Source organism: Ciconia boyciana, chromosome 4 (assembly GCF_034638445.1).
Source record: "Ciconia boyciana chromosome 4, ASM3463844v1, whole genome shotgun sequence".
Classification (NCBI taxonomy): Eukaryota; Metazoa; Chordata; class Aves; order Ciconiiformes; family Ciconiidae; genus Ciconia; species Ciconia boyciana.
The window spans coordinates 10,861,066-10,885,621 of NC_132937.1; the positions used below are offsets into that span (position 1 = coordinate 10,861,066).

A 24,556-nucleotide genomic window follows, 5' to 3' on the forward strand; every position below is an offset into this window, starting at 1 on the left:
TGTCACTGCTCTGGACACAGTTCCTTCCGCTTCCCCGCCCCCCTGGAGGGCAGACGATTCTCTGACTACGCGCGGAGTCTCTGTCCATTCCTGTATAGTCCCCAGTCTCAGGGAGGTTGGTGACTCTGCAGGCGATGGCGGCAGTACCGTGAGCTACCTCGCATGTGCCTCGTCCTCTCTTCCCCCTCCCTAGCCGCCTCCGCGTGGAAGTGCGCGGGCGTGCAGGCCTCAGCAGCATCCAGGAGGAGGCGGAGCTGACGCCAGCGGACCGGCGGGTTCGGGTTCTTCCTCCACCCTTCTTCCTCAATTCTTTCTCTTTTTTGCGTCTTCCTTTCGTCCTTCTGCGTGTCGCGCGTCTCGTTCCGCGCTGCTGCCGCAGAAGGGAAGCGGCGGTGGCGCCGCCAGCTTCGTGCCCTGCACCCTCTTGCCCTTCGCTCTCCCAGAAACAGTCCGGAGCCACCTGCAGCGCCTCCGACATCGGCCGTGCCGCCTCCACCCTCCCAGGAGCAGGTACACGGGCGCTGAGGGGCGGCTGGGGGGGATGCGGGCTCGGTTTCTGAGAGCTGTTAGCGCGGTGGCGGTGTGCGCAGAGGAGCGGCGCGGGGGGCGCTTGGGCCTCCCCGCGGCGTTTCTGCTGCCTTCCGCGAGGCGAGGGGTGGCAGGGCGTCTCTCGTCTCCTCCGGCGATCTCCTTCCTCACTCTGACGCGGCGGGTGCTGCGGAGGGAGGCCGCGGGCTGGGCTGGCGCACACCCCTCTCATCCCTTAGTGGGGCAGACAAAGGGAGCGAGACAATGAGGCTTCCTCAGTCCTCACTGGGTGAGGGGAGCCGCGCGGCAGCCATTGCCGAACATGATTCAGGGGTTTGTGAGAGGCCCCGGCGCGGCGGGGAGTGCCCCGAGCTCCACATTTCCGGCTTGGCACCCTCTCCTATTTTTTTTTGCTCCTTAGCCCGGCAGCCTCTGGGTCTTTTGTGTTCCGGTGTCGTCGGCGGGGGGGGGGGGACGGGACTGAAACGTACCACGCTTTGAGCACTTGGCGGTGCCTTTCCTTTTGTCTGACTCATTGAGCTGGATTTAGTTGTCATTGGGAAATGCCCGGTTTTGATCCGTGTTCTTCGTCTTTTTGCTTCACCTAGAACACTGTTAGAGAAGCGTATACGTGAAACATCCTTGCTGTTTGTTTGGTTTTTGGGTGTTTTTTGTGGTCCGTTTTCTAGCGGAAGATATTCAGATAAATATTTAACCAGCTAGTTTAGCCCCATCGCTGACTCAATTCCAAGGTTTTATTATTGATTTAAAATTAGTTTGTATTTGTATTCCCTTTATTATATTAAAATGAGTATTAGGATAACTTTAAGTGCATTTATTATGAACTTCACGAAGTGCATAAGTGTTAGGATTCAGTTGTTTATTGGAAGTGCACTCGGTGTGCAAGAAAGAGCTTAGTTATATTGATCATTCAAATAATCTCAATATCTGCTGTTATTAAAGTTGACTATGCCTCAGCTTAGTTGTAATTTGGAACTAAAAAGATGTCTTAGTTATGAGACTTTGTTAAATACTTTATTATTATTATTAAAGTTATGTTCCCCTTTTAGCTTAGCTGGGTAAATTTGCCAGTAACTGAAGGTCAGTGACGTAAATTACTGTTTGAGTTAACACGCTGAATAAAATAGCTCCTTTTTATATTGGGAGGTCGGGGTTAAACAGGGACATCTCTGAGGGTTAAGACTTTCTCCTTTTGGGGGTAGAAGAGATCTTTATATTTTTTGCAAAGGTTTGGTTGTAACCACCCAACCAAAAGGTTGGGGGATGTATTTGTAAGGCCGTGAGAGAGTAATCATCTCTTAGGTCTCTGATCATAGCCAGTTGTTTTCTGTTCTTGCTGTGAAATAGAGATGAAAATGTCTGTTTGAGATGACTACCTCATGATGCTGCATTTTCTTGATTGAATTTAAGTATCTGCACTCTGTTTTCCTCTAGAAAAGAAGCTGTAGTCATGTTAATAGAATTTCATATTTTCCTCTTACAGTGGGTGTATGCTCGGCCGCTTCAGTTCTGTGGGTTGTTGGAGTTGGCAGCCTTCAGAGACGTAAATAGAAGCTGATTTCAGAGGCCCCTGTTGACAAGGTTTTGTGTCTCAGCCTTTAGCTTAGCCTGTCCCACCTGTCACAAGGTTGCAGTGTAAGCTAATGTGCTCACCCATGTGACCCAAGTTTCTGAGAAAAGTTCAGGAAAGCAGATATGTGATGGTATTAGCTAGTTTTCCAGGAGATAGAACTGAATTTGTAAGGCCTTAGCTAGTTACTGATCTTAGTAGAAAAGCTCATAGGGAAAAATTGGAGAAGTCTGTAATCTGTCTCTTCTGAAAACTTCAGTTTTACTGTTGGATCAAAAGATTAAATGGCATATTTTAGTGTCCTGGTTAGTAGATTAAATTCTGGAAAGTGTATTATAACCTAGTCAGGTGATACCTGGACCTTAAGGAGTGTGAAAAAGCACGGTTTCTTAAGCATTGGATAACAACTTAATCTTTCAATTAAGGGCATGTAGTGAAAGACTGTGCTGACAAAGGAGCCATGAAGACTCTTGTTTGTGATATGTTAATACCAACATTAATACCTAAAGCTAAATTTAGTAAGTGGTGAAACATGCTAATTTGAAAGTGGAGCAAGTCAATTGAGATTGGTGGTGGTAGTGTATGTGATAGCATTTTTGATAGTACTTTAAGCTTACCTGCATAATAAGGGCAGAAGTACAGTCTTTATTTGTATTATAATAACATAGAGCTACAATAAAGATGAGAATATTTTTTTTAGGTCTTAGATTTTCTGTTGTGTCCATTGACTGGTGTATGGCTGTAAAACTGCAGTTTGTTGAGAGGTATATCAGAATAAGTGTGTTTGCTTTGTAGTACTGAAACAAAGGTATAAATCGTTGAAGTCCCATGACCATCAGCAGGCAAGCAGATTAATTTTACTCTTTTCTCCTGCTATTGATTTACTTTGACCCAAGAAGTTTAGATTAACTAGACAAATGCTGCTGTCAATTACAGTTGTCGTACTGTTGAGATATTATCATTTGGTATGTTTGAGTTCTCATGGGCATCAGCAGACAAATGTCCCTTATTGTGGCTGCCCTTAGAGGAAAGCAGTAATCTAGAGTTTTCACTAAAATGTCTCCAAGTGCCATAGGCAGTACTTCCACTAAATGTAAATTTTTGGAGGACAAGCGCAATATTCTTATGTGACCTCAATTTGTAGTAGATTGCTTGATTACTATATTCCAGTTGTATTGCCATTGGGAACTAAGGATTTGCTTACTATATCAGGTTTTTTACTAGCCTTGTTTTGCAGAGGTTAACTACCAGTGAAGGTGAAGTATTTTTATTCCTAACTTTTGCAGTTGATGGCAGAGATTAGGGTTAGCATTATCTACTTTTTGGGAGGTGCAGAAGTCTGCCTATATCTTTAAGACAAAAGATTTAACTGGCTTTTTGGAAATGCGTAGGCTGTGTAAATGAATGTATTCAACAGTCTAAATGTTTTATTTTTCTTGGAAGAGTAAAATCTGGTCTAAGCTTATTTTATAAATGCTTTTTGATAATCTGTTTTGAGGGCCTGTTGTATGCATGTTGTTGCCGGTTAATATTCGGTATTGGGCTTCATATGCAATTTAAGCAGAGTTAAAGGTCTTGTTATGGAAACTTCTCCTAAAGATATAAAATACAGTTTTAAAATGACTGTTGCCCATACTTCAGTGATTTTTGTTCTGTTTAACAAATGTGTTGTGAAAGTACAAACTGCTAATAATGGGATTGGCATCAGAATGATGCAAGATCAATATTACTGAAAAAGTGGAGTTCTTCTTTTGGAGTCTGCAAAGATAAGTTATGCTAATTACCAGAATTGTTTAGTAGACCCAAACTTGGTCTTGCTTATTCTACCCATCTAGCTGTGGTTTGTTGTTTGGTTGTGGTTTTTTGTTGTTTTTTTTTTTTTTCTACCCTGTAAGTGCTCAGAGGTTGGTAATAAAGTTTTTGTTGGCGGTTGAATTCAATTTGGTCGTAACCTGCACACACAGCTCAGTGTCTGACAAGTATATTACTTCTCAGTATTACTATGTGTATTGGGTTTGTGTGACAAGGTTTTGGTAGTGGGGGGGCCACGGGGGTGGCTTCTGTGAGAAGCTGCTAGAAGCTTCCCCTATGTCCGATAGAGCCAATGCCAGCTGGCTCCAAGACAGACCTGCCACTGGCCAAGGCTGAGCCAATCAGTGATGGTGGTAGCGCCTCTGTGATAACATATTTAAGAAGGGGATGGGGGGGGGGGAACCTGCTGTGCAACAGCAGCCAGAAGAGAGGAGTGAGAATATGTGAGAGAAACAGCTCTGCAGACACCAAGGTCAGTGAAGAAGGAGGGGGAGGAGGTGCTCCAGGCACCAGAGCAGAGATTCCCCTGCAGCCCTTGGCGAAGACCATGGTGAGGCAGGCTGTCCCCCTGCAGCCCATGGAGGTTAACAGTGGAGCAGATATCCACCCTGCAGCCTGTGGAGGACCCCACACCGGAGCAGGTGGATATGCCCGAAGGAGGCTGTGACCCCATGGAGAGCCCGTGCTGGAGCAGGCTCCTGGCAGGACCTGTGACCCCGTAGAGAGAGGAGCCCATGCTGGAGCAGGTTTGTTGGCAGGACTTGTGACCCCATGGAGGACTCACGCTGGAGTCTGTTCCTGAAGGACTGCACCTTGTGGAAAGGACAAGTGGAAAGGACCCATGCTGGAGAAGTTCTTGAAGAACTGCAGCCTGTGGGAAGGACCCACATTGGAGAAGTTCATGGAGGACTGTATCCTGTGGGAGGGACCCCATGCTGGAGCAGGGGAAGAGTGTGAGGAGGAAGGAGCGGCAGAGAGACTGCATGATGAACTGACCGCAACCCCCATTCCCCATCCCCCTGTGCTGCTCGGAGGGGGGAGGAGGTAGAGCAATCGGGAGTGAAGTTGAGCCTGGGAAGAAGGGAGGGGAGGGGTGAAGATGTTTTTAAGATTTGGTTTTATTTCTCATCATCCTACTCTGATTTGATTGGCAATAAATTTAATTTTCCCCGAGTTGAGTCTGTTTTGTCTGTGACGGTAATTGGTGAGTGATCTCTCCCTGTCCTTATCTTGACCCGTGAGCCTTTCATCGCATTTTTCTCCACCTGTCCAGCTGAGGAGGGGGAGTGATAGAGCAGCTTTGGTGGGCACCTGGCTTTCAGCCAAGGTCGACCCAATACACTATGATAACGCTTTTTACCTCTCGTAGAGGTTCATAACTATGTTACTTATCAATACAATCGAAGTATTGAATTATATATTAACATCCATATAGCCATCTTTAAAAATGCTGATATAGCTTTTTGTGGGCAAGGTAAGCAGACCTATTTTAATTCTATAACCCTGTAATCGATTTTGGTGAAATGCCAGTTCCTAATGCAGCTCTTGGTTTTATTTACAGCATTGAAATGGCTCAGGAGACAAACCAGACCCCAGGGCCCATGCTGTGTAGTACAGGATGTGGATTTTATGGAAATCCTAGGACAAATGGGATGTGTTCTGTTTGCTACAAAGAGCATCTTCAGCGACAGCAGAATAGTGGTAGAATCAGCCCAATGGGTAAAGGTTTGAGTATTTTTATTTTTTTTGTGTGTCTTGAAAATATAATGTATAGGTGATGAGAGGAATCGTAGAAATTTTTTTCAGGAGATCTGATAGCTGCATACTAAAACTATGAATATCAAAGGGAATAATACTTTAAATCTTAGTAAAAATAAAAATGCATTTTTGTGTAATATATTCTAGCCCACTTGGTGTTGAGCCTTAATTTGCGTTTCTACTTACCCTCCGCTATACGTGTGTTCTTATATAATCCCTGTATTTTGGTCATTAACAATATAGACTGTCTTTTAATTAAGAAGATGCAGTAGAATGAGGAATGATTGGAAATGGTTCATAACTCTATGTAAAACTACTTGACTAACTTGTATTCTATACTTTGCTTATAATTAACTTCTCAAATTTCTGTTATATAGGGACAGCTAGTGGTTCAAACAGTCCTACCTCAGACTCTGCATCTGTACAGAGAGCAGACACTAGCTTAAACAACTGTGAAGGTACTGCTAGTAGCACAGCTGAAAAATCAAGGTAAGATCATAGAATCATTTAGGTTGGAAAAGACCTTTAAGATCATCGAGTCCAACCATAAACCTAACACTGCCAAGTCCACCACTACACCATGTCCCTAAGCACCTCATCCAAACGTCTTTTAAATACCTCCAGGGATGGTGACTCAACCACTTCCCTGGGCAGCCTGTTCCAATGCTTGACAATCCTTTTGGTGAAGAATTTTTTCCTAATATCCAATCTAAACCTCCCTTGGTGCAACTTGAGGCTGTTTCCTCTTGTCCTATGGCTTGTTACTTGGGAGAAGAGACTTGACACCCACCTCACTACAACCTCCTTTCAGGTAGTTGTAGAGAGCAATAAGGTCTCCCCTGAGCCTCCTTTCCTCCACGCTAAACAACCCCAGTTCCCTCAGCTGCTCCTCATAAGACTTGTGCTCTAGACCCTTCACCAGATGAAGGTATTATTTTGAGGTTTGAATGAACTGTGAGTGTATAGCAAGTTAAAGTAATGTTGCAGTAACCTTGCCCTATTACAGTGAGTTTCTGCGGAGGAAAAAGGGACAGCGCACCTGACAGTGCTTTATGAATCCTTATAAATGAGAACTAATTAGTGTTTGGTGTTGGACTACTGCATTTACAAGGACATTTCTGGTTTATCTGGGGAAATATTTGCTACAGATTGCCTAGTTTCTTCTAGGGAAGAGAGATAGAAGTACAGGTCAGGAACGTGTATCAATAATAACTGATCAGATAGTCTATTGATGGATTTTGACAGTTTAAGCTCTTATTATGAACCCAAAACTAATGTAATTACCCATTTCACTGTACGTAAACAGAATTGTGCCTGTTGCCGCTTTGCCTGTAATGCAGCAAATGACAGAAATGAGCATTTCGAGAGAGGAAAAAGTATCACAGAAAACAGAGACCGAGCCAGGTATGTTTGCAGAGTAACACTGGGTACAACTGACTTAACAGAAGCTGACAATTTATTTACTTTCTCTTAAGTAGGCATATTCCTTTGTGGCGATGGTCTTGAGGAACTGTTAATTATGGATGCTTCTTGAGTATTAGTACTCTCGGAATCAAGAAAAATTACTAGTGCCAGAATATAGTTTTCAGACACATGTTTGGTTTTAGTAGATAATTTGACACTTGAGGAGCATTTTGTCTATCAAACCTTCATTTTTAAAAGTAAGACACTTAAATTCTATCTGGGCGTAAGATGTTCAATTTTGAAGTCAGTGTTGATTTCTGTATATAATCTAGCAGTACAGTTCCTGCTGACTCGTGGCAATCAAAATGGTTTGTTGCATTTGAAGAACAGAGTTCTTAATAAATTCCATTCTACAGAAGAATGAGAGTGGGGGAGAAGGGAATATTTGATTTAAAATACTAACAAAGACTGCTAAAGGCTCTTGGACTAATTGAGTAATCAGTAGATATAACCAAAACATTGTTCTGTGGATATAGAATACTTATGGCATTAATTGCTTAGTAAGAATGTTCAATTTAAAAGTTTTACTCCTGTTCAGGAAGGTTGTAGCTGTAGTATTTAAACTTTGAAGTGTAAAGTATTTCTTGGTGGGAGGTGGGGAGGGACTGCTTCCCTACCTACTAGTGAGTGATTGAATTCATGTTTTATTATATAGCAGTTTATTCAAATGGGTATCTTAATGTACTTGTTTGATATCTATAGGTATTGACACTTGTTAATTTTAACAGTTCTGAAACAGTCTTAAAACACTAAAAGCTGATGTTTAATAGGAAAATCTGTTCACTACAACTGAAGATAAAATGATTTTTTTTTTGTTTTGAAAATCTGAGTTGAAAATTGCAGAAGGTACCACTCAGCACTATTTAGATGCATCTTTGTCAATAAGACTGCTGTTACAGCTGATAGTTAATTGTTCAGTGTTTGTACATAAGTTTTTACTATTTTAATTAAGTCATGTTAAGTTAAAATTGTGACATGAACTAAATTACAATTGCTTTTACTATATTCTTTTTTGGTTATGTACAGACTGAGGAGATCTTTACATGTTTCAGCTTCTTGTAACTTATGTTATCTGAAGAGGCTTATTGTATGTAACTTAAATTTATACTTTGTTACAATATTTATAAACCCATATTGTCTTGTTATGAATTGCTACCTGAAAAAGTGACAGGCAGGAAAGAAATACATAAAATGGTCACAGTGGTCAAGTAATAGCTAAATTTTGTCTTACTAAAACTGCCAATAGGGATTTGTCATTTTGTCAACTGTAAAGGGCAATCTTCTGTTTCTGTTGACTTAATATCCATTTTCTCATAACAAGGCAACTAACTGGTAGCGTCACACAGCACTCTCTATTGATTAGAATAGGGGAAAAATACATAAAAGCAACTCAAGATAATAATCTTGCAGGTTGAAACCAGTCAAAGCTCTGTTAAAGCTTGTGTAGAGATCATTGGGAAAACTACCGTAGAATTTAAATGTTTGGAAAAAAACTTCTATAACAAAATTGTCTTCCTTAGTACATATCCATAAATTCTTGAAACAGTCTTCAGCTGCTCTAAAAGAAGTTCATCGAGTTGGGGGCAGCTTTTAGACATCACAGAATAGTGTCCTTATATACCATTCTTAGATTACAAAGGGTTTATTAGACATTTAAGATATACCAATTGTTTGCTGTATTCACTGTATTGATCCTGTAACTATCTTGCAGTCAAGAAAAGCTGGCCTCAACTTCTTGTAAATCTCTATTGTGTTTGGGCTAGTTCCTTTTTTTTTTTTTCTTTCTCTTTTCCAGCAGCATCCAATATGTGTTGGCCCCTCTTGAGGAGGAGCTGAAACAATAACAGAGTAGATGATTCATGTCACCTCACTACAACAAAGCTAATACTTTCTATGAGATGTAATTCTCTAAGATAATGCCTGTCATGATGTTGCTAATGAAAAGACTGTTCAGCTTTATGTGTAGTCTCGCCCTGGTTATTGAATTTCATAACTGTCTATCAGATGGTAGGTCAGGAACAAACAATGTAGCCTTCAATCGAAGTAGGTGTCTGTCTCTCTCTTTTTTCTTTTTTTTTTTCTCTTCAGCACTATGAAGGCTCATTCTCTTCTGCAAGCCAGAAAGTTCTAAATAGTTAGGTCTGGACAACTGTCTTGAAGTCTGTGGACTAAAAGTATACTTTCTTGCTGTTGGGATTTAAGCATCTGATTCTAGAAGGTTCTGAAGTTGACAAAAATGAAGCTTAACAGGCTTGGTTTTTCTCTTGTTTTTCACAGGTTGAGGTTGTAACCTGGATTCTCATTCAGAACAAATCAGGTCTGAAGGCAATTAATCATATCTTAGCATTTGAAGGAAGAAAGGCATGACAGATGTAACTGGCCTAGTTGGTTCTAATTTAGATGTCTAACATGCTGTATTTTGTTGTAACTTGTAATTTCTTAGTTCAACTTTCTTGCTTGTTGTAGTTTTGTAATTGAATTGTGGCATGTGTTCAGTCCAGTTGCTTATCTGATGAACTGTTCACAAGTCAGTGAAATATAAAGACCTTTATATCAAAACTCCAATTCATAATTGGGCATTAGTTATATCATGCATTTTATAGGCCTTTGATATGCTTCTACACTTTTTAATTAAGGATTGAATTCTAGTCCAGTCTTGACCAAAGTCAGAATATACCTGAAGCAATCTAGAGAGATTGTTCATATTTGTGTCTTTTCCACGCTAATTTACAGGAATTAAATGCAAAAACCCCTTATCTAAATCCTTTACTTTCCTTGTGTTGATTATTACATCAGAGCAATACCATTACCAAGTTGGTGAGGCATAGTAGAGGCTTTTAAGTGGCAATAAAACATCCATACAAGAGAGCATACATATTGAGCATTAAAACCAAACTATTCTGAAAACAAGTATGTTTAAATAATCATATTGTATCAAGTCATACCATATTTTTAGCTTTTTCTTTTTGCTTTCATGGGTCACTACCTTTCTGAATGAGTCTCCCATTAGTTCTGTCAGTGTTTTCAGACTTAATTAGTATCAGCATGCATATCAAACTTTATTGTTCTTAACTCAGTAATAGCTTTGTTTTAGGGGACAGTGTGGTGAGTTATCACTCTGAAGCCACAGCTGTGGAATAGTGCTGCCTGTAAAGAAAGTGAACTGGAACTTGAAATGCGTATGGTCTTGTGTAAAATAAGTGTTAAAAAAACTTCCCCAAATATTGTTAAATTAGTCTTATTCCATCCACGTTGTAAGTTGTCCTTTCCATTCGTGGAAGTTGACATTTAATGGCATTCATGAGATGATGGTTAGCTCACTTGTCTTTTGGCTCTGTACCAAGACAATATGATGAGTTATTTTAATGTTAAATGCCACAGCTGTCCTACATGCAGGTTGAGACCCTGTTATGAGTTGCTCTCACTTATGTTATAGATAAAACCAGTAACTATGATATATACAGTGTGTGTTGCAGATAGTATTCTGAGTAAGATGCTGAATAGACAGCTATCTTATGAGATATTGAAGGTTTGAGATGATAAATAGATTATATTGCTTGGTTCTTGTTTTAATAACTGATTCTGAATTGTTTTCAAACATGGCTATAGTATTTAACTGTGGGTGCTATCTGTAGACAGTTCTTTTGTGGTTCTTGATAAAATCATTAGATATATCAACTTTGTCTTGTGTTCAAAATTATCTTCCCATTTCCCATGTCTGCTGTAGCTTGAGTAGATGTCCCTGATTGAAACAATTCTGAAATGGAACTAATAATATCTTCTAAGTTTTGAAGCTGTCTACCTTGAAAAATAAGACTGAGAACCCAACTGCTCGTCCTGTGCTTGTTGCTGATAGGATGCTACTGTATCTTTTTGAGAGATGTGCAACAGACATTAAGTCTTGATGGTAACCAAATTAAACCATATTTCAGTGTGATACTTAAACAGGGGTATCTGTTATATTGATGTAAGAGTAAAAATATTCAGTGTGCCTGTTAGAGTTGGACATGTGGGAGATTGGTTACATGCTGCAGAACAGTTTTATCCCAGTTTTGGCATCAAATTAAAAATGCAGTTTATTCTTTAGCCTTTTATCATGGGTACCTAGATCAGCACAGCAATTGCAATTTCTGAAGAATAAAATATTAATTCTCAAGCTTGATAAAGCATAATACTGTCCATCTTATTTTCAATGACTCAAACTTTATATACAAGTCAGTTGTGTTAATGTGCAGCGTAAGGATTATGTAATCTGTAGTACAGTTTTCAGTTCTGGTACTGCAGAAGTGCAGTATGCTTTCCTGATGACTTTTGGGTGCTCTTTGTCTATTACCTTTATTCCTTCTTCTGTTTTAATTTTCCCAGTTCTTCCATGGTGGGAGTTGAGGATTACTTTCATGTAAAAGTAGTTAGAATGCTTAAAACCATTTTTTATGCTCTCAAGCATTTCACTCTTCACTGGCATGCTTACTGCTTCCTAGTACTGTGGAAGTCAATGTAGTTTGTTAAACTGCTAGGGTCCTATTTTGGATAATTTGTTTGGGTATAGAGGAAGCTTCTAAAAACCTTCTTGGTATTACTTTGGTAGCCCTTTCTGGTTGCTTTAAATATGGGGAGGTGTAGTGGGTTGACCTTGTGTTGTGCTTTAGCCCCAGTCAGCAATTAAGTACCACGAAGCTGCTCGCTCACCCTCCCCCCTCCCGGTGGGATGGTTTTGCCACTCATTCCCAGTTAGGCTCACTCCGGCCTCCAATACAGTCAGCTGTTGGGATCCCCCTGTCACTCCAGAAATACAGATGGGTTCTGCCCCTATATAGCTTGATGGCATTAGGGTACACTGTGCACCAGTGTCCACTAGAGCCTTATACTCCTGTGGGTCTGATGTGTCAGGCCATCGAATCCACACAGTCCAGTAAACCCGGTTGTCCCTTTCCTCCACCTGGCTGGAGGCAGGGCCCCTCTAGTCCTGTTCATAGTATTCATTACCCGTTTCTTGTACATACAAGTCAGGAGTTTCTTCATTAAAATGAGGAGTAAGATCAGCCCTTTTACTCTGTCTAGGGAACTGTCCACTGGAAACCAGAGCAGCAATTTTCCTGGAAGAACCCCTTTGTGTGATTGTTTTTCCTTGCAACTCACGTACCTGCGCCTCTAGGGTCGAGGTTGATTTTTCCATCCCACTTCCTCATGTCCTCTCCGTGGTCACGCAAGTAAAACCATAGGGTGCCCCGTGGTGTGTACCCTCTATATCCTCTGCTCTTGAGCAGAAGAACGCTGACTCCTAATAGCTGAGATACTGGTCCATACAGGTGGGGAGTAGGACATATCTTCTTTGCACCGTTGGACCTTCCGGGACAGTTTCTCCACAGCCGAGACAAGGGAGGAAGAGATACTTTCTTCGTATTCCCGGAGGTGACTAGCCGCTTCATTCACTGTTGGACCGTCTCCGTCTTTCCAGGTCATTACTGCCAATGAGTTGGCATACGACACTGGTACACTCCGTACCAACTTCCTCCACATGGGTCGTGTGCACTGGACCTCATCTGGATCTTTGGGTAGCTGCTTGTCGTCCAGGTCACCCTAAATCACCTCCAGCACAGCTAATTCCCTCAGGTACAGGACACCTTTCTCCATGGTGGCACATTTGCCTGGGTGATATACAACATCTTCCTTGAAGGGATATCTTTCCTTCATAGCTGACAGGAGTCACCTCCAGAGACTGAGGGCTGGTGCCCCTTTTCCAATTGCTTTGTCAATGCCCCCTTGCCTAGAAAGTGAACACGGCTGTTTGGTTTCCTTACCCTCTAATTCCAGGCTACTGGCCCCGTTATCCCAGCATCGGAGCAGCCAGGTGACAATGTGCTCGCCTGGACGACAGCTGAAATGTTTTCGCATATCTCGCAGCTCACTCAGGGACAGGGATCGGGTGGTTTCCGTCTCATCTACAAGTTCTTCCTCTCCTTGTGATGGCCCTGCTCTTTTCATCTTCCCTTTCTAAACGAGCTGACTTTCACTTCCAGGATTTCTTCTTGTGTGTAGGGGCGACTGATACTGACACGGGTTGGTTCCCTGGTTCAACTGCATTATTTGTTGCTTGGGGAACTGGAGTAGCTGTGGTGCCTGTCGCGGGGGGAGCAGAAGTAGCCATGGTGCTTGTCGCAGGTGGGCCTGGAGTAGCTTGCGTGCCTGTTGTTTTGTCACCAGATCCTTGAGGGTTTTGAATAGTGTTGAACAGGGCTCGGTAGGCATGGGCCAGACCCCAGCACATTGCAGTGATTTTTGTCTCTCTAGAATTGTCAGGGTGACAACATACTTTTTCCAAATATTCTACTAGTTTTTAGGATTCTGCACTTGTTCAGGGGTGAAGTTCCAAAGCATTGGAGGTGCCCACCATCCTAGGCATTTGCCCATGCTATCCCACACACCCTGCCACTCATAACTATCCGGCCTTGGGGCAGATCTCTGGATGATATTCTTAAATTGCTTACTAATCTTGGACAAAACTGAAACAGTATTCCCAAGCAATACCAATAGATGTATCTTAACTACCCAAGGATGTCAAGATACTGAAAAGTTATTGTAACAAACGAGGAAACATTCTAGAAGAAAGTAGCGAAGGTGCCATTCTGTATTTCCTCCATAAAAAACCTCTCAGAGGAAGAAGTATAATTGCTAATTGTCTCCATGAGGTGGTACCTGACGTACAGTAATGGCTTCAGTATGAAACTTGGATACTGAAGTGAACTCAAGGCCAGTGTTTTAATAACAAATCTCATAGGCAAAACATCACCAATTAAAGCAGAGCACAGCAAAGTGCAGAAATCAACACCGATCTTTAACGTGTACAGCAAAAAAATGAGCATGGTGCAGATCAGGTAAACCAATATCTCGAACAGATGAATCAATATCATGGCCCGCAACTGTTATACAGATCTAAATTACTTAATACGCTCTGGTTAATCTGTTATCTCAAACCTTTCAAGCCCCACGTTGGGCGCCAAAAAGGACTGTTGTGGTTTAGCCCCAGCTGGCAATTAAGTACCACACAGCTGCTCGCTCACCCTCCCCCCCCCCCGGTGGGATGGGGGAGAGAATCAGAAGAGCAAAAGTAAGAAAACTTGTGGGTTGAAATAAGAACAGTTTAATAATTGGAACAAAATAAGGATAATAAATTGTAATGAGAAGGAAAACAAGAGAGCGAGAGAAGAAAAAAAGCCAGGAAACAAAACCAGTGATACAACCGCTCACCACCTGCCGACCGACACCCAGCCTGTCCCTGAGCAGCGATCGCTACCCCCCGGCCAACTCTCCCAGTTTATATACCGAGCATTATGTCATATGGTATGGCATAGCCCTTTGGCCAGTTTGGATCAACTGTCCTGGCTGTGCCCCCTCCCAGTTTCTTGTGCACCTGGCAGAGCATGGGAAGCTGAAAAGTCCTTGACCAGGGTAAACACCACTTAGCAACAGCCAAAACATCAGTGTGTTATCAATATTATTCTCATACTAAAATCCAAAACACAGCACTATACCAGCTGTGTGTATACTGTATATACACAGTACCATACAGAGCACTATACTTAACTCTATCCCAGCCAAAACCAGGACACCTTGGCTGACTGCTAGATTCCCACCCAGCTGTTCTCTCACTCCTCAGCAGGACAGGGGAAGAAAATAAGATGGAAAAGCTCATGGGTTGAGATAAGGACAGGGAGATCGTTTACAATTTACAGTCACAGGCAAAACAGACTCAACTGGGGGAAAATGAATTTAATTTATTGCCAATTAAAAAAAATATTGAGTGGGATGATAAGAAACAAAGACAAAACAAAAAATGACTTCCCCCTGCCCCCTTCTTCCCTGGCTTAACTTCACTCCTTTATTCCAAACTCTTCTACCTCCTCCCTCTAGTCTGAGTGATGCAGGGGGAATGGAGGGTTGCAGTCAGTTCATAACAGTTCCTGTCTGCTGTTGCTTCCTCCTTGCAATTTTTCCCTGCTCCAGCATGGGTCCCTCACACGGGATACAGTCCTTCATGAACTGTTCTAGCTGTATTGGTTTATCTAAGGAAAACCTTTGTCAGTTCTGAAAGTCTAGTTATTGCAGTGGTTATTGCTTTTTCAGAAGAAGTCTCACCGCGTCACTGTGGCTTTAATACTTTGGGGTCAGAGTAGCATTGCTCTTCCTGTTTGTAGGACCTTTCTGTGTATAGGTTGAAGAGCTGTCATGCTGTGGCTTGTGGATTACTTCCAATCATCAGTGACCTTGCTGTTTCCCCTCTGTCTGCTTTAAAGATGCATCTTATCTTCAGACTGAGTGAAGTAAATCTTCCCAAATTTACAATGCAACACTTGTATTTGTGCTTTTTTTCAGGCACTTCTTGTACTAGGATTATATTGATCCTTATCCTAGTAGATAGAAACATAGAATGATTTGGGTTGGAAGGGACCTTTAAAGGTCATCTAGTCCAACCCCCCTGCAATGAGCAGGGACATCTTCAACTGGATCAGGTTGCTCAAAGCCCTGTCCAGCCTGACTTTGAATGTTTCCAGGGATGGGGCATCTTCCACCTCTCTGGGCAATCTGTTCCAGTGTTTCACCATCCTCATCATAAAAAAATTTCTTCCTTATATGTAGTCTGAATCTGCCACCTTTTAGTTTATAACCATTACATCTTGTCCTATTGCTACAGGCCCTACTAAAAAGTCTCTCTCCACCTTTCTTATAAGCGCCCTTTAAGTATTGAAAGGCAGCAATTAGGTCTTCCCAAAGCCTTCTCTTCTCCAGGCTGAACAACCCCAACTCTCTCAGCCTTTCTTCATAGGAGAGGTGTTCATCCCTCTGATCATTTTTGTGGCCCTCCTCTGGACCCACTCCAACAGGTCCATGTCTTTCTTGTACTGAGGACCCCAGAGCTGGATGCAGGACTCCAGGTGGGGTCTCACCAGAGCAGAGTAGAGGGGCAGAATCACCTCCCTCGACCTGCTGGCCACCCTTCTTTTGATGCAGCCCAGGATACAGTTGGCTTTCTGCCATTTGGCTTTTTAAAGTCATGCCCAGTTTTGAAAACTTCTTTTGCTCCTGAGTTCTCCAACATTGTAGCAGGGGAACTGGTCTCGTAAAACTGAAGTGAAACAAACCTCATCTGATAACCTGAGCCGATGGTTGGCAAGAGAAATAACCATGGTGATGGAGGGGGCTACATGCCAACAGGAACTCTGTTAAGGCGATAAAACATGTTCTGGTGGTAAAAGGCTTTGCTTCATATGAATAGGGTTATTGGTACTGAGGAAGCAGGTCTGCAGATAACAGTAACAACCATTTTCCTACCATTGTTTCAGCTTTTGTCTAGTGATTTATTCCATGGCAATCATATGGTAATCAGTTGGAGTACTTTGCCTGATGACTAACACAATATGATTTCTGGCATAAAATGAATTTAATATATTGAGGAATGACATTGTAGTTGCCCAGTTAGATTTGGCTTGTATGCTAGAGGGAGCCTTTTGTGACAAGCAATTGTCAGAATAGTATCTGATGAATTTGGCTCCTAATGTCATGCCAGAACAACCAAAACTTATAATATTTCATTTGAGTCACAGTTTGATGAAAAAGGGGTTTTTGTTCTGATGTGTGAGCTTTAGTTAAAGGGTGTTGTCCCTGTTCTAGCTGTTAATCAGAAGCTACTTTGAGGACTTCATTATTAAAACTCATTATTAGATCTAACTCTGCTGGCATAAAAGTGGGAGGATACCTCCTTTCTGCAGGTGTTATCTGTGTAGAGTAATAAATTGAACACTTTAATTTTGATTTAGGGGGCCCTGCCCCACCTCCTTGTCTTAGGACCTTTTAGTTGCCCATTTCTGCACGTTATCTGCTTTTCCTTTTTGGAATGTATTTTAGTTGTGGGGGAAGGATCCTGTTTGGCAGCTCTTTTGGGAGATGGTCCTTTGCACTTAGGATTATTATCATTGCTTTCTAGTTCCCGTGTTGCTGGTTGTGGCAGTGAACACTAGTCAGTTTGTTTATATGGAGGAGGAAGTACATTTGTCGTAGTTGGTAACATTTTCCCTTAGATGGATTTGTTTTTAATATCTTTGTTTTGTGACACAGAATGATCTACTAGACTATCTCTTTGCCTTGATGGTTCAGTGAGCTCAGATTGGGTCGCAGCTGCACTTGCACTGCTTCTTGTGAGGTTTGTCCTCCCCTGGTTCAGGTGGTTCCTGCTATAGTACTTCCTATAACATGCAACTCAAATCCCAGGTTACAACAGTTTAAAGGTATATCCATTACAGTCTCTACCCTTGGTCCCTTTGTACTAGGCCATAGGGTTTAACATTGCAATGAAATCCTCCCCTTGCCCCTGCTCTGACTTGGATTTATCCACAGACTGCAGTCCCATAGGGGTGTACCTGCTCCAAGTGGAGCCTTATCTATGAGCCACAGTCTCTTCAAGGTATACCTGCTGCAGCATAGACTTATCCACAGCCACAGTTGCTTCGAGGTGCACCTGTTCCAGCACAGCCTTATCCATGGGCCACAATCCCTTCAGGACTGTACCTGCTGTGTTGTGGACTTATCCACAGCCACAGATGCTTTGAGGTGTAGCTTCTCCAGCGTGGATTTATCCTTGGGCCACAATCCCTTCAAGACTGTACCTGCTGTGGCATGGACGTATCCACAGCCACAGATGCTTCAGGGTGTCCTGCTCCCGCGTGGACAGTCCCTTTGACTTGAGTTCACACCGGAGTTCCAGCCTGTCCAGTACAGCGGCAGTGCCCTAGCCATCTGCCAGCCCATGTGCATGGCCATTGCTGTTATCAAAATGTTCCCAGGCACAGCAGAGTAAGATGATAAGCAGTACAGCAAGCAGCAAAAGCAAAAAGCAGCCACTAATGAGCACTAGATTCTAATATACAGTAAGACAAGCAAGCCCCATGGCAAGCACAGGAGCCTGCCAATTAATAGATAAACAACTACAACAGCTATAAACTCGATCTAGCGCATTCCAATCAAACCTGTCGTTATCTCGAACCCTTTGAGCCCCATGTCAGGTGCCAAAAAGGCCTGTTGTGGTTTAACCCTGGTAGGCAGCTAAGCACCACACAGCTGCTCGCCCACTCCCCCAGAGTGGGATGGGGGAGAGAATCAGAAGGTTCCTTTTTTTCCATCTGCCATGGCTTACAACTAGCATTTCATTTTAAACAGACTGGCAATATAACAAATCTAAAAGGAGCTTGACCATGCTTCTTTGTTTGGGAGATGTTTAGTCAGTTTCTTAATGCCATAGCTAATGCCTGTCAGCTAAGGTGCGTGGTATCCAACAGGCTTACACTGTGGTGTCAGTGTTTTTTAACCTGATTTTTTTTTTTGGTCACAGGCTCTCAACTAGACTATCTGATACTGAATACTACTTTCCTTGGGGTTTAAAGACAAGTTTAAAGGATTATATCTATTCATCTAGAAAATATTAGTTGTCAAGACAAAGGAATTGTTTTCTTTAATTAAAAAGCAGCTGTGGAAACTACGCTGAAAAGTATTAATAGCAGTCATGACTGTAGTGCTGTACCTTTGATTTTTACCAATAGCATGCTTAAATATGGAAAAAGTATTATATATCCAAGACTGGATGGTATTTTTATCCTCAGACTTAGCAAAATAGCATTGACACTGAGCTCTTCACACTTTCTAGAAAAATCTATAGAATATGCCAGAAATAAAGTTAGTAAAGAGTTTGGGTTGTTCCTTAGGACTGTTACAGTTATTGTATAAGAAAATACTGTTTTACTGTATAAAACTTTTTCAAAGCACTGAAAGTTCCTTGTTACCTCAAAGTTTTTCACTTCTGAATCTTGTTTACAATCTGGCATATGAACTACTGACTGGAGGCTCTCTTTGTTAACTTCTGCAGTGAATTGTGAAATGGGGCTTGGATCTGTGAGGCTTTGTGTTAGTAGTAACATAATACAAATAAAATTTTAAAAGAGCAGGTATTAATAGTAAAGATAATAAAAAATATAACTATAAGGGGTTCATGATGTCTGGAAAAATCCCCTTTTTACAGAATGCAATGCTTACTGATCCAAAAGGATCTCAACTAAGAAATCCTATTTGTGTGCATGAAGTTGGTTACAAATGAGTCCTTTAAGCCTATGTTCTCAATCATTAATTCTGGAGTGTATTTTATAGTTTGCTCGTTATCTTTTAAAACAATAGATGTAATCATACAACTGAGCGTTCAGGAAAACTGAACAGGAACAGACTCCTTGGATTCTATGTGTTAAAGTTTGTATACAAACATGCCTCCCTTGACTTTCCTCTGCACTAATTTAAGTACAAAAAGGATTTCAAAAACAACTGATGAAAAATTAATTTTTCAAAGAAAACTAACAGATCCACATAAGTTCACAGAAGGACCCATTTCTGTCCTGCAGAGAACTTGAGTAAAATGTGACTAAAATTTGACCAAAAGAGTTCGTGACAAAGGCAATTGAAAATTAAGTCACTTTGACTCTACCTGCTTGATCATTAAGGTTGAATATAGTACAAGGATACAGATATCCAATGTAAATATGTACTTTTTTTCTTTAAATTACTGAAAAAAAAGTGTCTGAAACAAGGGCTCTTTTGAGCTGTGTGGTTTGTGTATCACTGAATCAGTGCTTTGAAGCTCAAGAATGTTAGCTGTTGTTCTGGTTGACTCTCTGAGGTTTTAGGTCATCTGACTTGGCAAGTATAGTGGCAGAGTAATTTGGTACTATGACAAAAAAGCATTACTGTAAATGTCATTTGTTTCTAAAATATGTTCCTATTGACTGTTTTCCACAAGTATCCCCTCTGTTCAACAACTTTAACTGTGATAATATTGTTATTGGTTTGGATTAATTTAAACTAGATCATATGGCAATGTTGTGTGTACATGAAACTTCTGGAGTGCTTTCTAAACCTTTACACCTATATGGGTGTATACAGGTGATAATGCTAGGTATCCTGTATTTTCTAGATGATGGAACAGTGGGGAAAACTTGATCATTTTCTGTAGAGATAAAAGGGAAGTTAATAGGATACCTATTCTACTTAGTACTTCAGACAATAAACTTCAGGGTCTTAGTAGAGGGGAATTAACTGTTAATAAATACAAGCATGCTACTAAGTAGCTAGTGAAGTCAAGAAAAGGAAAAAATTAACCTTTATTCCTTTTGCTTGCTTTAACAGTTGTTACTCAACCAAGCCCATCAGTTTCTCAACCTAGTACTTCACAGAGTGAAGAGAAAGCTTCTGAACTGCCTAAACCAAAGAAGAACAGATGTTTCATGTGCAGAAAGAAGGTTGGCCTTACAGGTATGAGAACATTTTGTCAATATTGAACAGATCTATATGATTAGTTGCCTCTTACTAGATTAAATTTGTTGAAATATCTGTAGCCATTAAACTTGCTTGCTGTTTCAAAATCCATAATGTTAGATCCCTTAATAGAGCTGTATTTGGAAATATTAATTTCACTTATTCTGTTCATTAAAGTAGATACACATACCCCCTTTGTACTGACTAAGCCCTTAATTTATAGCTTGCTTAAGTCTGAAGCTTCCTAGTGATGTTGCTTTTCCTTTTTCTTTGTACAGGATTTGATTGCCGATGTGGAAACTTATTTTGTGGACTTCACCGTTATTCTGACAAGCATAACTGCCCATATGATTACAAAGCAGAAGCTGCAGCAAAAATCAGGAAAGAGAATCCAGTTGTGGTGGCTGAAAAAATCCAGAGAATATAAACTAGCCTATTTGTGAAAAGACTGACTTTTATTTGTTTTATTTTAATATACCCTAGGAAAGCATTAAAGAGCAGATGCATGGCCATTTTCCTTTGTTCTCCAAAGCTTTAATTTTAGCCTTGTCTGTCTTAATGATATTTCAGAATGTTTGGGTGTTTGTTACAGGCAGAATTGGATAGATACAGCCCTTGAAAATGTATATGCTCTCCTCAGAATATGATTGGATGATAAGAACCTGCACAGGAATACACATGCACAGAGGACAGGCTCTAGTTCACGTGCCAAACAGATGTATACTATCTGCATGTTTGCAGCAGATCTGCCTTTTGAGATGTTCAAGGTGTATAACACTAGCCAAAGACTATGTGCCTGTTTGGGAGAAGGATATGTCAGAAAGGGTGGCAGTCTACTTCTATAATTTAAAATCTTGTTCTACTTTTAGTTTCCACACTCCGTTGTTTTCCAGCAGAATGTAAGTCATGTAGAGGGCTCTACCTTCCAGTAAGATGAGTGTTGGTGCCATATTTAATAAAAAGTCATTTAACAATTGCAATGGGAAAAATGGAAAAAATCAGATATGTATGAGAAGAAAACTATTTTGGAACAGATTACATTAACTTTAGAATCATGAAAATAGTTTCCCAAAGGAAATGTCCTGTTAGAAACTTAAGAACCAGCCTGCAACAGTTGTCTGCTTTTCCTTGCATAGCTAAAAATGTTGTGTAGCACAATATTGTGCTAAGATTGGCTTACAAAACAAAAACTATGTATGCGTGGGGTTTTTAGACATACCACAGCAGCTCTATCAAGTGACACATGCATCTGTGTAAGTTGCAGAAGTATTTGAGCAGTTTATTATTCATGTACTTCTTAAATTCAGTGTGTTCTGGGTTCAAAAGAATATTGGGAGCTCTTTAAAAAAAAAAAGTTTTAAATGTAATGATTGTTGCATGTGCAATTGTTGGGTATAGAAAACCATACCCAACATGACTGCTGTAGACTTAAGTGGGAGCTGGAACCACTCTTGGAGGGCTGCTTTATAATTTTTAATTGTACTTGGGTGTAGGACTGTAGTGTTCTTGGGTGTATTGCATGGGCTCCATTATCTACAGCTTTGTATAATAACTAGAAAGGGCAGTATAGTTCACTGATGCTTGTCTGGCAATATCACTTCTGTGTTATAATGGAAGGGTTTTTTGTGATGTATGAAACTTGTGGGTTTTTATATAACCAAGTATAGTGTAGACTAGTGTTGTAGTAATGCCTCTTCTCATCTGTAAATAGTTGTGTATGTACACAAGATGTTACTTCTGACTCTTATTGCAGTGTTCAGTTAGTTTTTTAGTTCACTATTAAAAGCATCAGGCTTTTGCTTTAACTTTGTTCTTTCAATTTAGTTATCAGATATGAAAACATGTACAGATAGTTCATACTTAGATATTGCACATAATCACACTATCCAGCATCTATGCTCTGTTGTATTATGTAAATAATAAAAATCATGTACAGAAGGAAATACTTTTTGTGGTAGTTCATTGGTTTTAGTTACTGCTGTAACTTGAAAGTGGCCCTGTGGAGGTTGGGGTACAAAGCTAGTACTAGGTTTGTATAGATGTCTTTTTTGCTTAAACCTATCTGTCTAACCTCCTTATTTCTTATTTTGATGTATTGACTTGTTTAAGATGGCTTGTTGAGGTCAGAGAAGCATGAACAGCTGGAATACAGGTAACTACTTGATGACCAGACAAAGATGTCAGCAAACAACAACGTGCTTAAAGGGAATGAAGGAAATATTAGCAGTGAACTTTAAATGTTTGTGGTTTGTTGTGGTTTGGGGTGTTTTTGTTGTTTTGGTTTGGGGTTTTTTGTTTTGTTTTGGGGGGTTTTTTTCCTACAAAAGTTATTTCCAGTGGATCTGGTTTAATACAGCCAGTATTATATGACCATATATATGACTACATTGTTTTGTTCAAATCTTCACCAGCAGGCCTGGGCAGAATTGTCAGGGTCTGTATCCAAATATGGATGTCACATATGCCAGACTTACCTTCCCAAGGAGAAACAAAAGTACAGAGCACACAGCACATGTTGACTTGGAAGAAGCTATCTTCACTGCTGAATTACTAACACTCAAGGGATAAGTTATTACTGCTGCTGCTATATATATACTTCTGATAAGGGAACAAGGGCATGTTCTGGGCCTTCATGTGCCAGGATGAATTTTATTTTTTTTAATCATGGAACTGTTTTAAAGTATCAAAATTATCATTTTTCTACCTTTTTGTGTTAAAGTAAAATCAACTCAACTGCATCATAAAAAGCTTGTTCGGCTTGGGGTTTTTTCATTTTGTTTTTTTGTTTTGTGAATGCACCTTGGAACTTGATATTTGAGGAGAATGTGTCCAGATTTGTGATACTGTCAGGGTGAGAGTATTTTAGGAAGGATAACCATGCTGATACCAGTACTTAGTGATTCTGATGGTCTTTCTCACATTCATTTACTTTTTTAATCTGGACAAAGGCTTGTTTAAATAACTTAACTCAGTAGAACTGAGGAGGAAAGTATGGAATGAGAAATACCTCATTGTTCTATAAAATCATGAACTGTATCATATATAAATTGTCCACAGGTGGGATATGAGCCTGTATTCAAAAGTAAGCTTTATTCTGTTAATAATTCATATAGGGTCTATAACCTTTCAGGAGCACTAATTCTGTTGAGGCTCATTAAACATTCAAAGAGGGGGAAGGCTCTTTAGTAAGAGTGGGTACTGACAAAGTGTGATAAATGGATATTTACATTTTGGTGCAGTGTGGTACATACCCCTTGGCAAAAAGAATATGAATACAGAATCATAGAATCATTTAGGTTGGAAAAGACCCTTAAGATCATCAAGTCCAACCTTAAACCTAACATTACCAAGTCCACCACTAGACCATGTCATGTTACATCCAAACGTCTTTTAAATTCCTCCAGGGATGGTGACTCAACCACTTCCCTGGGCAGCCTGTTCCAATGCTTGACCACCCTTTCAGTAAAGAAATTTTTCCTAATATCCAATCTAAACCTCCCCTGGCGCAACTTGAGGCCATTTCCTCTTGTCCTATGGCTTGTTACTTGGGAGAAGAGACTTGACACCCAACTCTCTACAACCTCCTTTCAGGTAGTTGTAGAGAGCAATAAGGTCTCCCCTCAGCCTCCTTTTCTCCAGGCTAAACAACCCCAGTTCCCTCAACCGCTCCTCATCAGACTTCTGCTCTAGACCCTTCACCAGCTTCATTGCCCTTCTTTGGACACACTCCAGCACCTCAATGTCTCTCTTGTAGTGAGGAGCCCAAAACTGAATGCAGTATTTGAGGTGCGGCCTCACCAGGGCCGAGTACAGGGGCACGATCACTTCCCTAGTCCTGCTGGCCACACTATTTCTGATACAAGCCAGGATGCCATTGGCTTTCTTGGCCACCTGGGCACACTGCTGGCTCATATTCAGCTGTCTGTCAACCAACACCCCCAGGTCCTTTTCTGCCAGGCAGCTTTCCAGCCACTCTTCCCCAAGCCTGTAGCGTTGCATGGGGTTGCTGTGACCCAAGTGCAGGACCTGGCACTTAGCCTTGTTGAGTGTCATACA

General features: G+C 41.0%; 1 protein-coding gene across 5 annotated transcripts; it reads left to right on the forward strand.

Moving 5' to 3' along the window:
* The first annotated feature begins 5 nt into the window (after positions 1-5).
* LOC140650497 (AN1-type zinc finger protein 5-like) lies at positions 6-22,457 on the forward strand. 5 transcript variants are annotated; one of them, XM_072858854.1, is made up of 8 exons: positions 6-115; positions 380-510; positions 4,690-4,975; positions 5,493-5,656; positions 6,067-6,178; positions 6,996-7,093; positions 20,372-20,497; positions 20,779-22,457. In XM_072858854.1, exons 3-8 carry the CDS (start codon positions 4,773-4,775, stop codon positions 20,925-20,927), a joined length of 852 nt encoding a protein of 283 aa, XP_072714955.1. In that variant the 5' UTR covers positions 6-115; positions 380-510; positions 4,690-4,772; the 3' UTR covers positions 20,928-22,457. The 5 variants fall into 5 exon arrangements, with proteins under 5 accessions (XP_072714955.1, XP_072714959.1, XP_072714954.1 ...); XM_072858858.1 differs by lacking the exon at positions 4,690-4,975 and having other exon boundaries at positions 12-115; positions 20,779-22,456; XM_072858853.1 differs by having other exon boundaries at positions 38-510.
* The last annotated feature ends 2,099 nt before the right edge of the window (positions 22,458-24,556 follow it).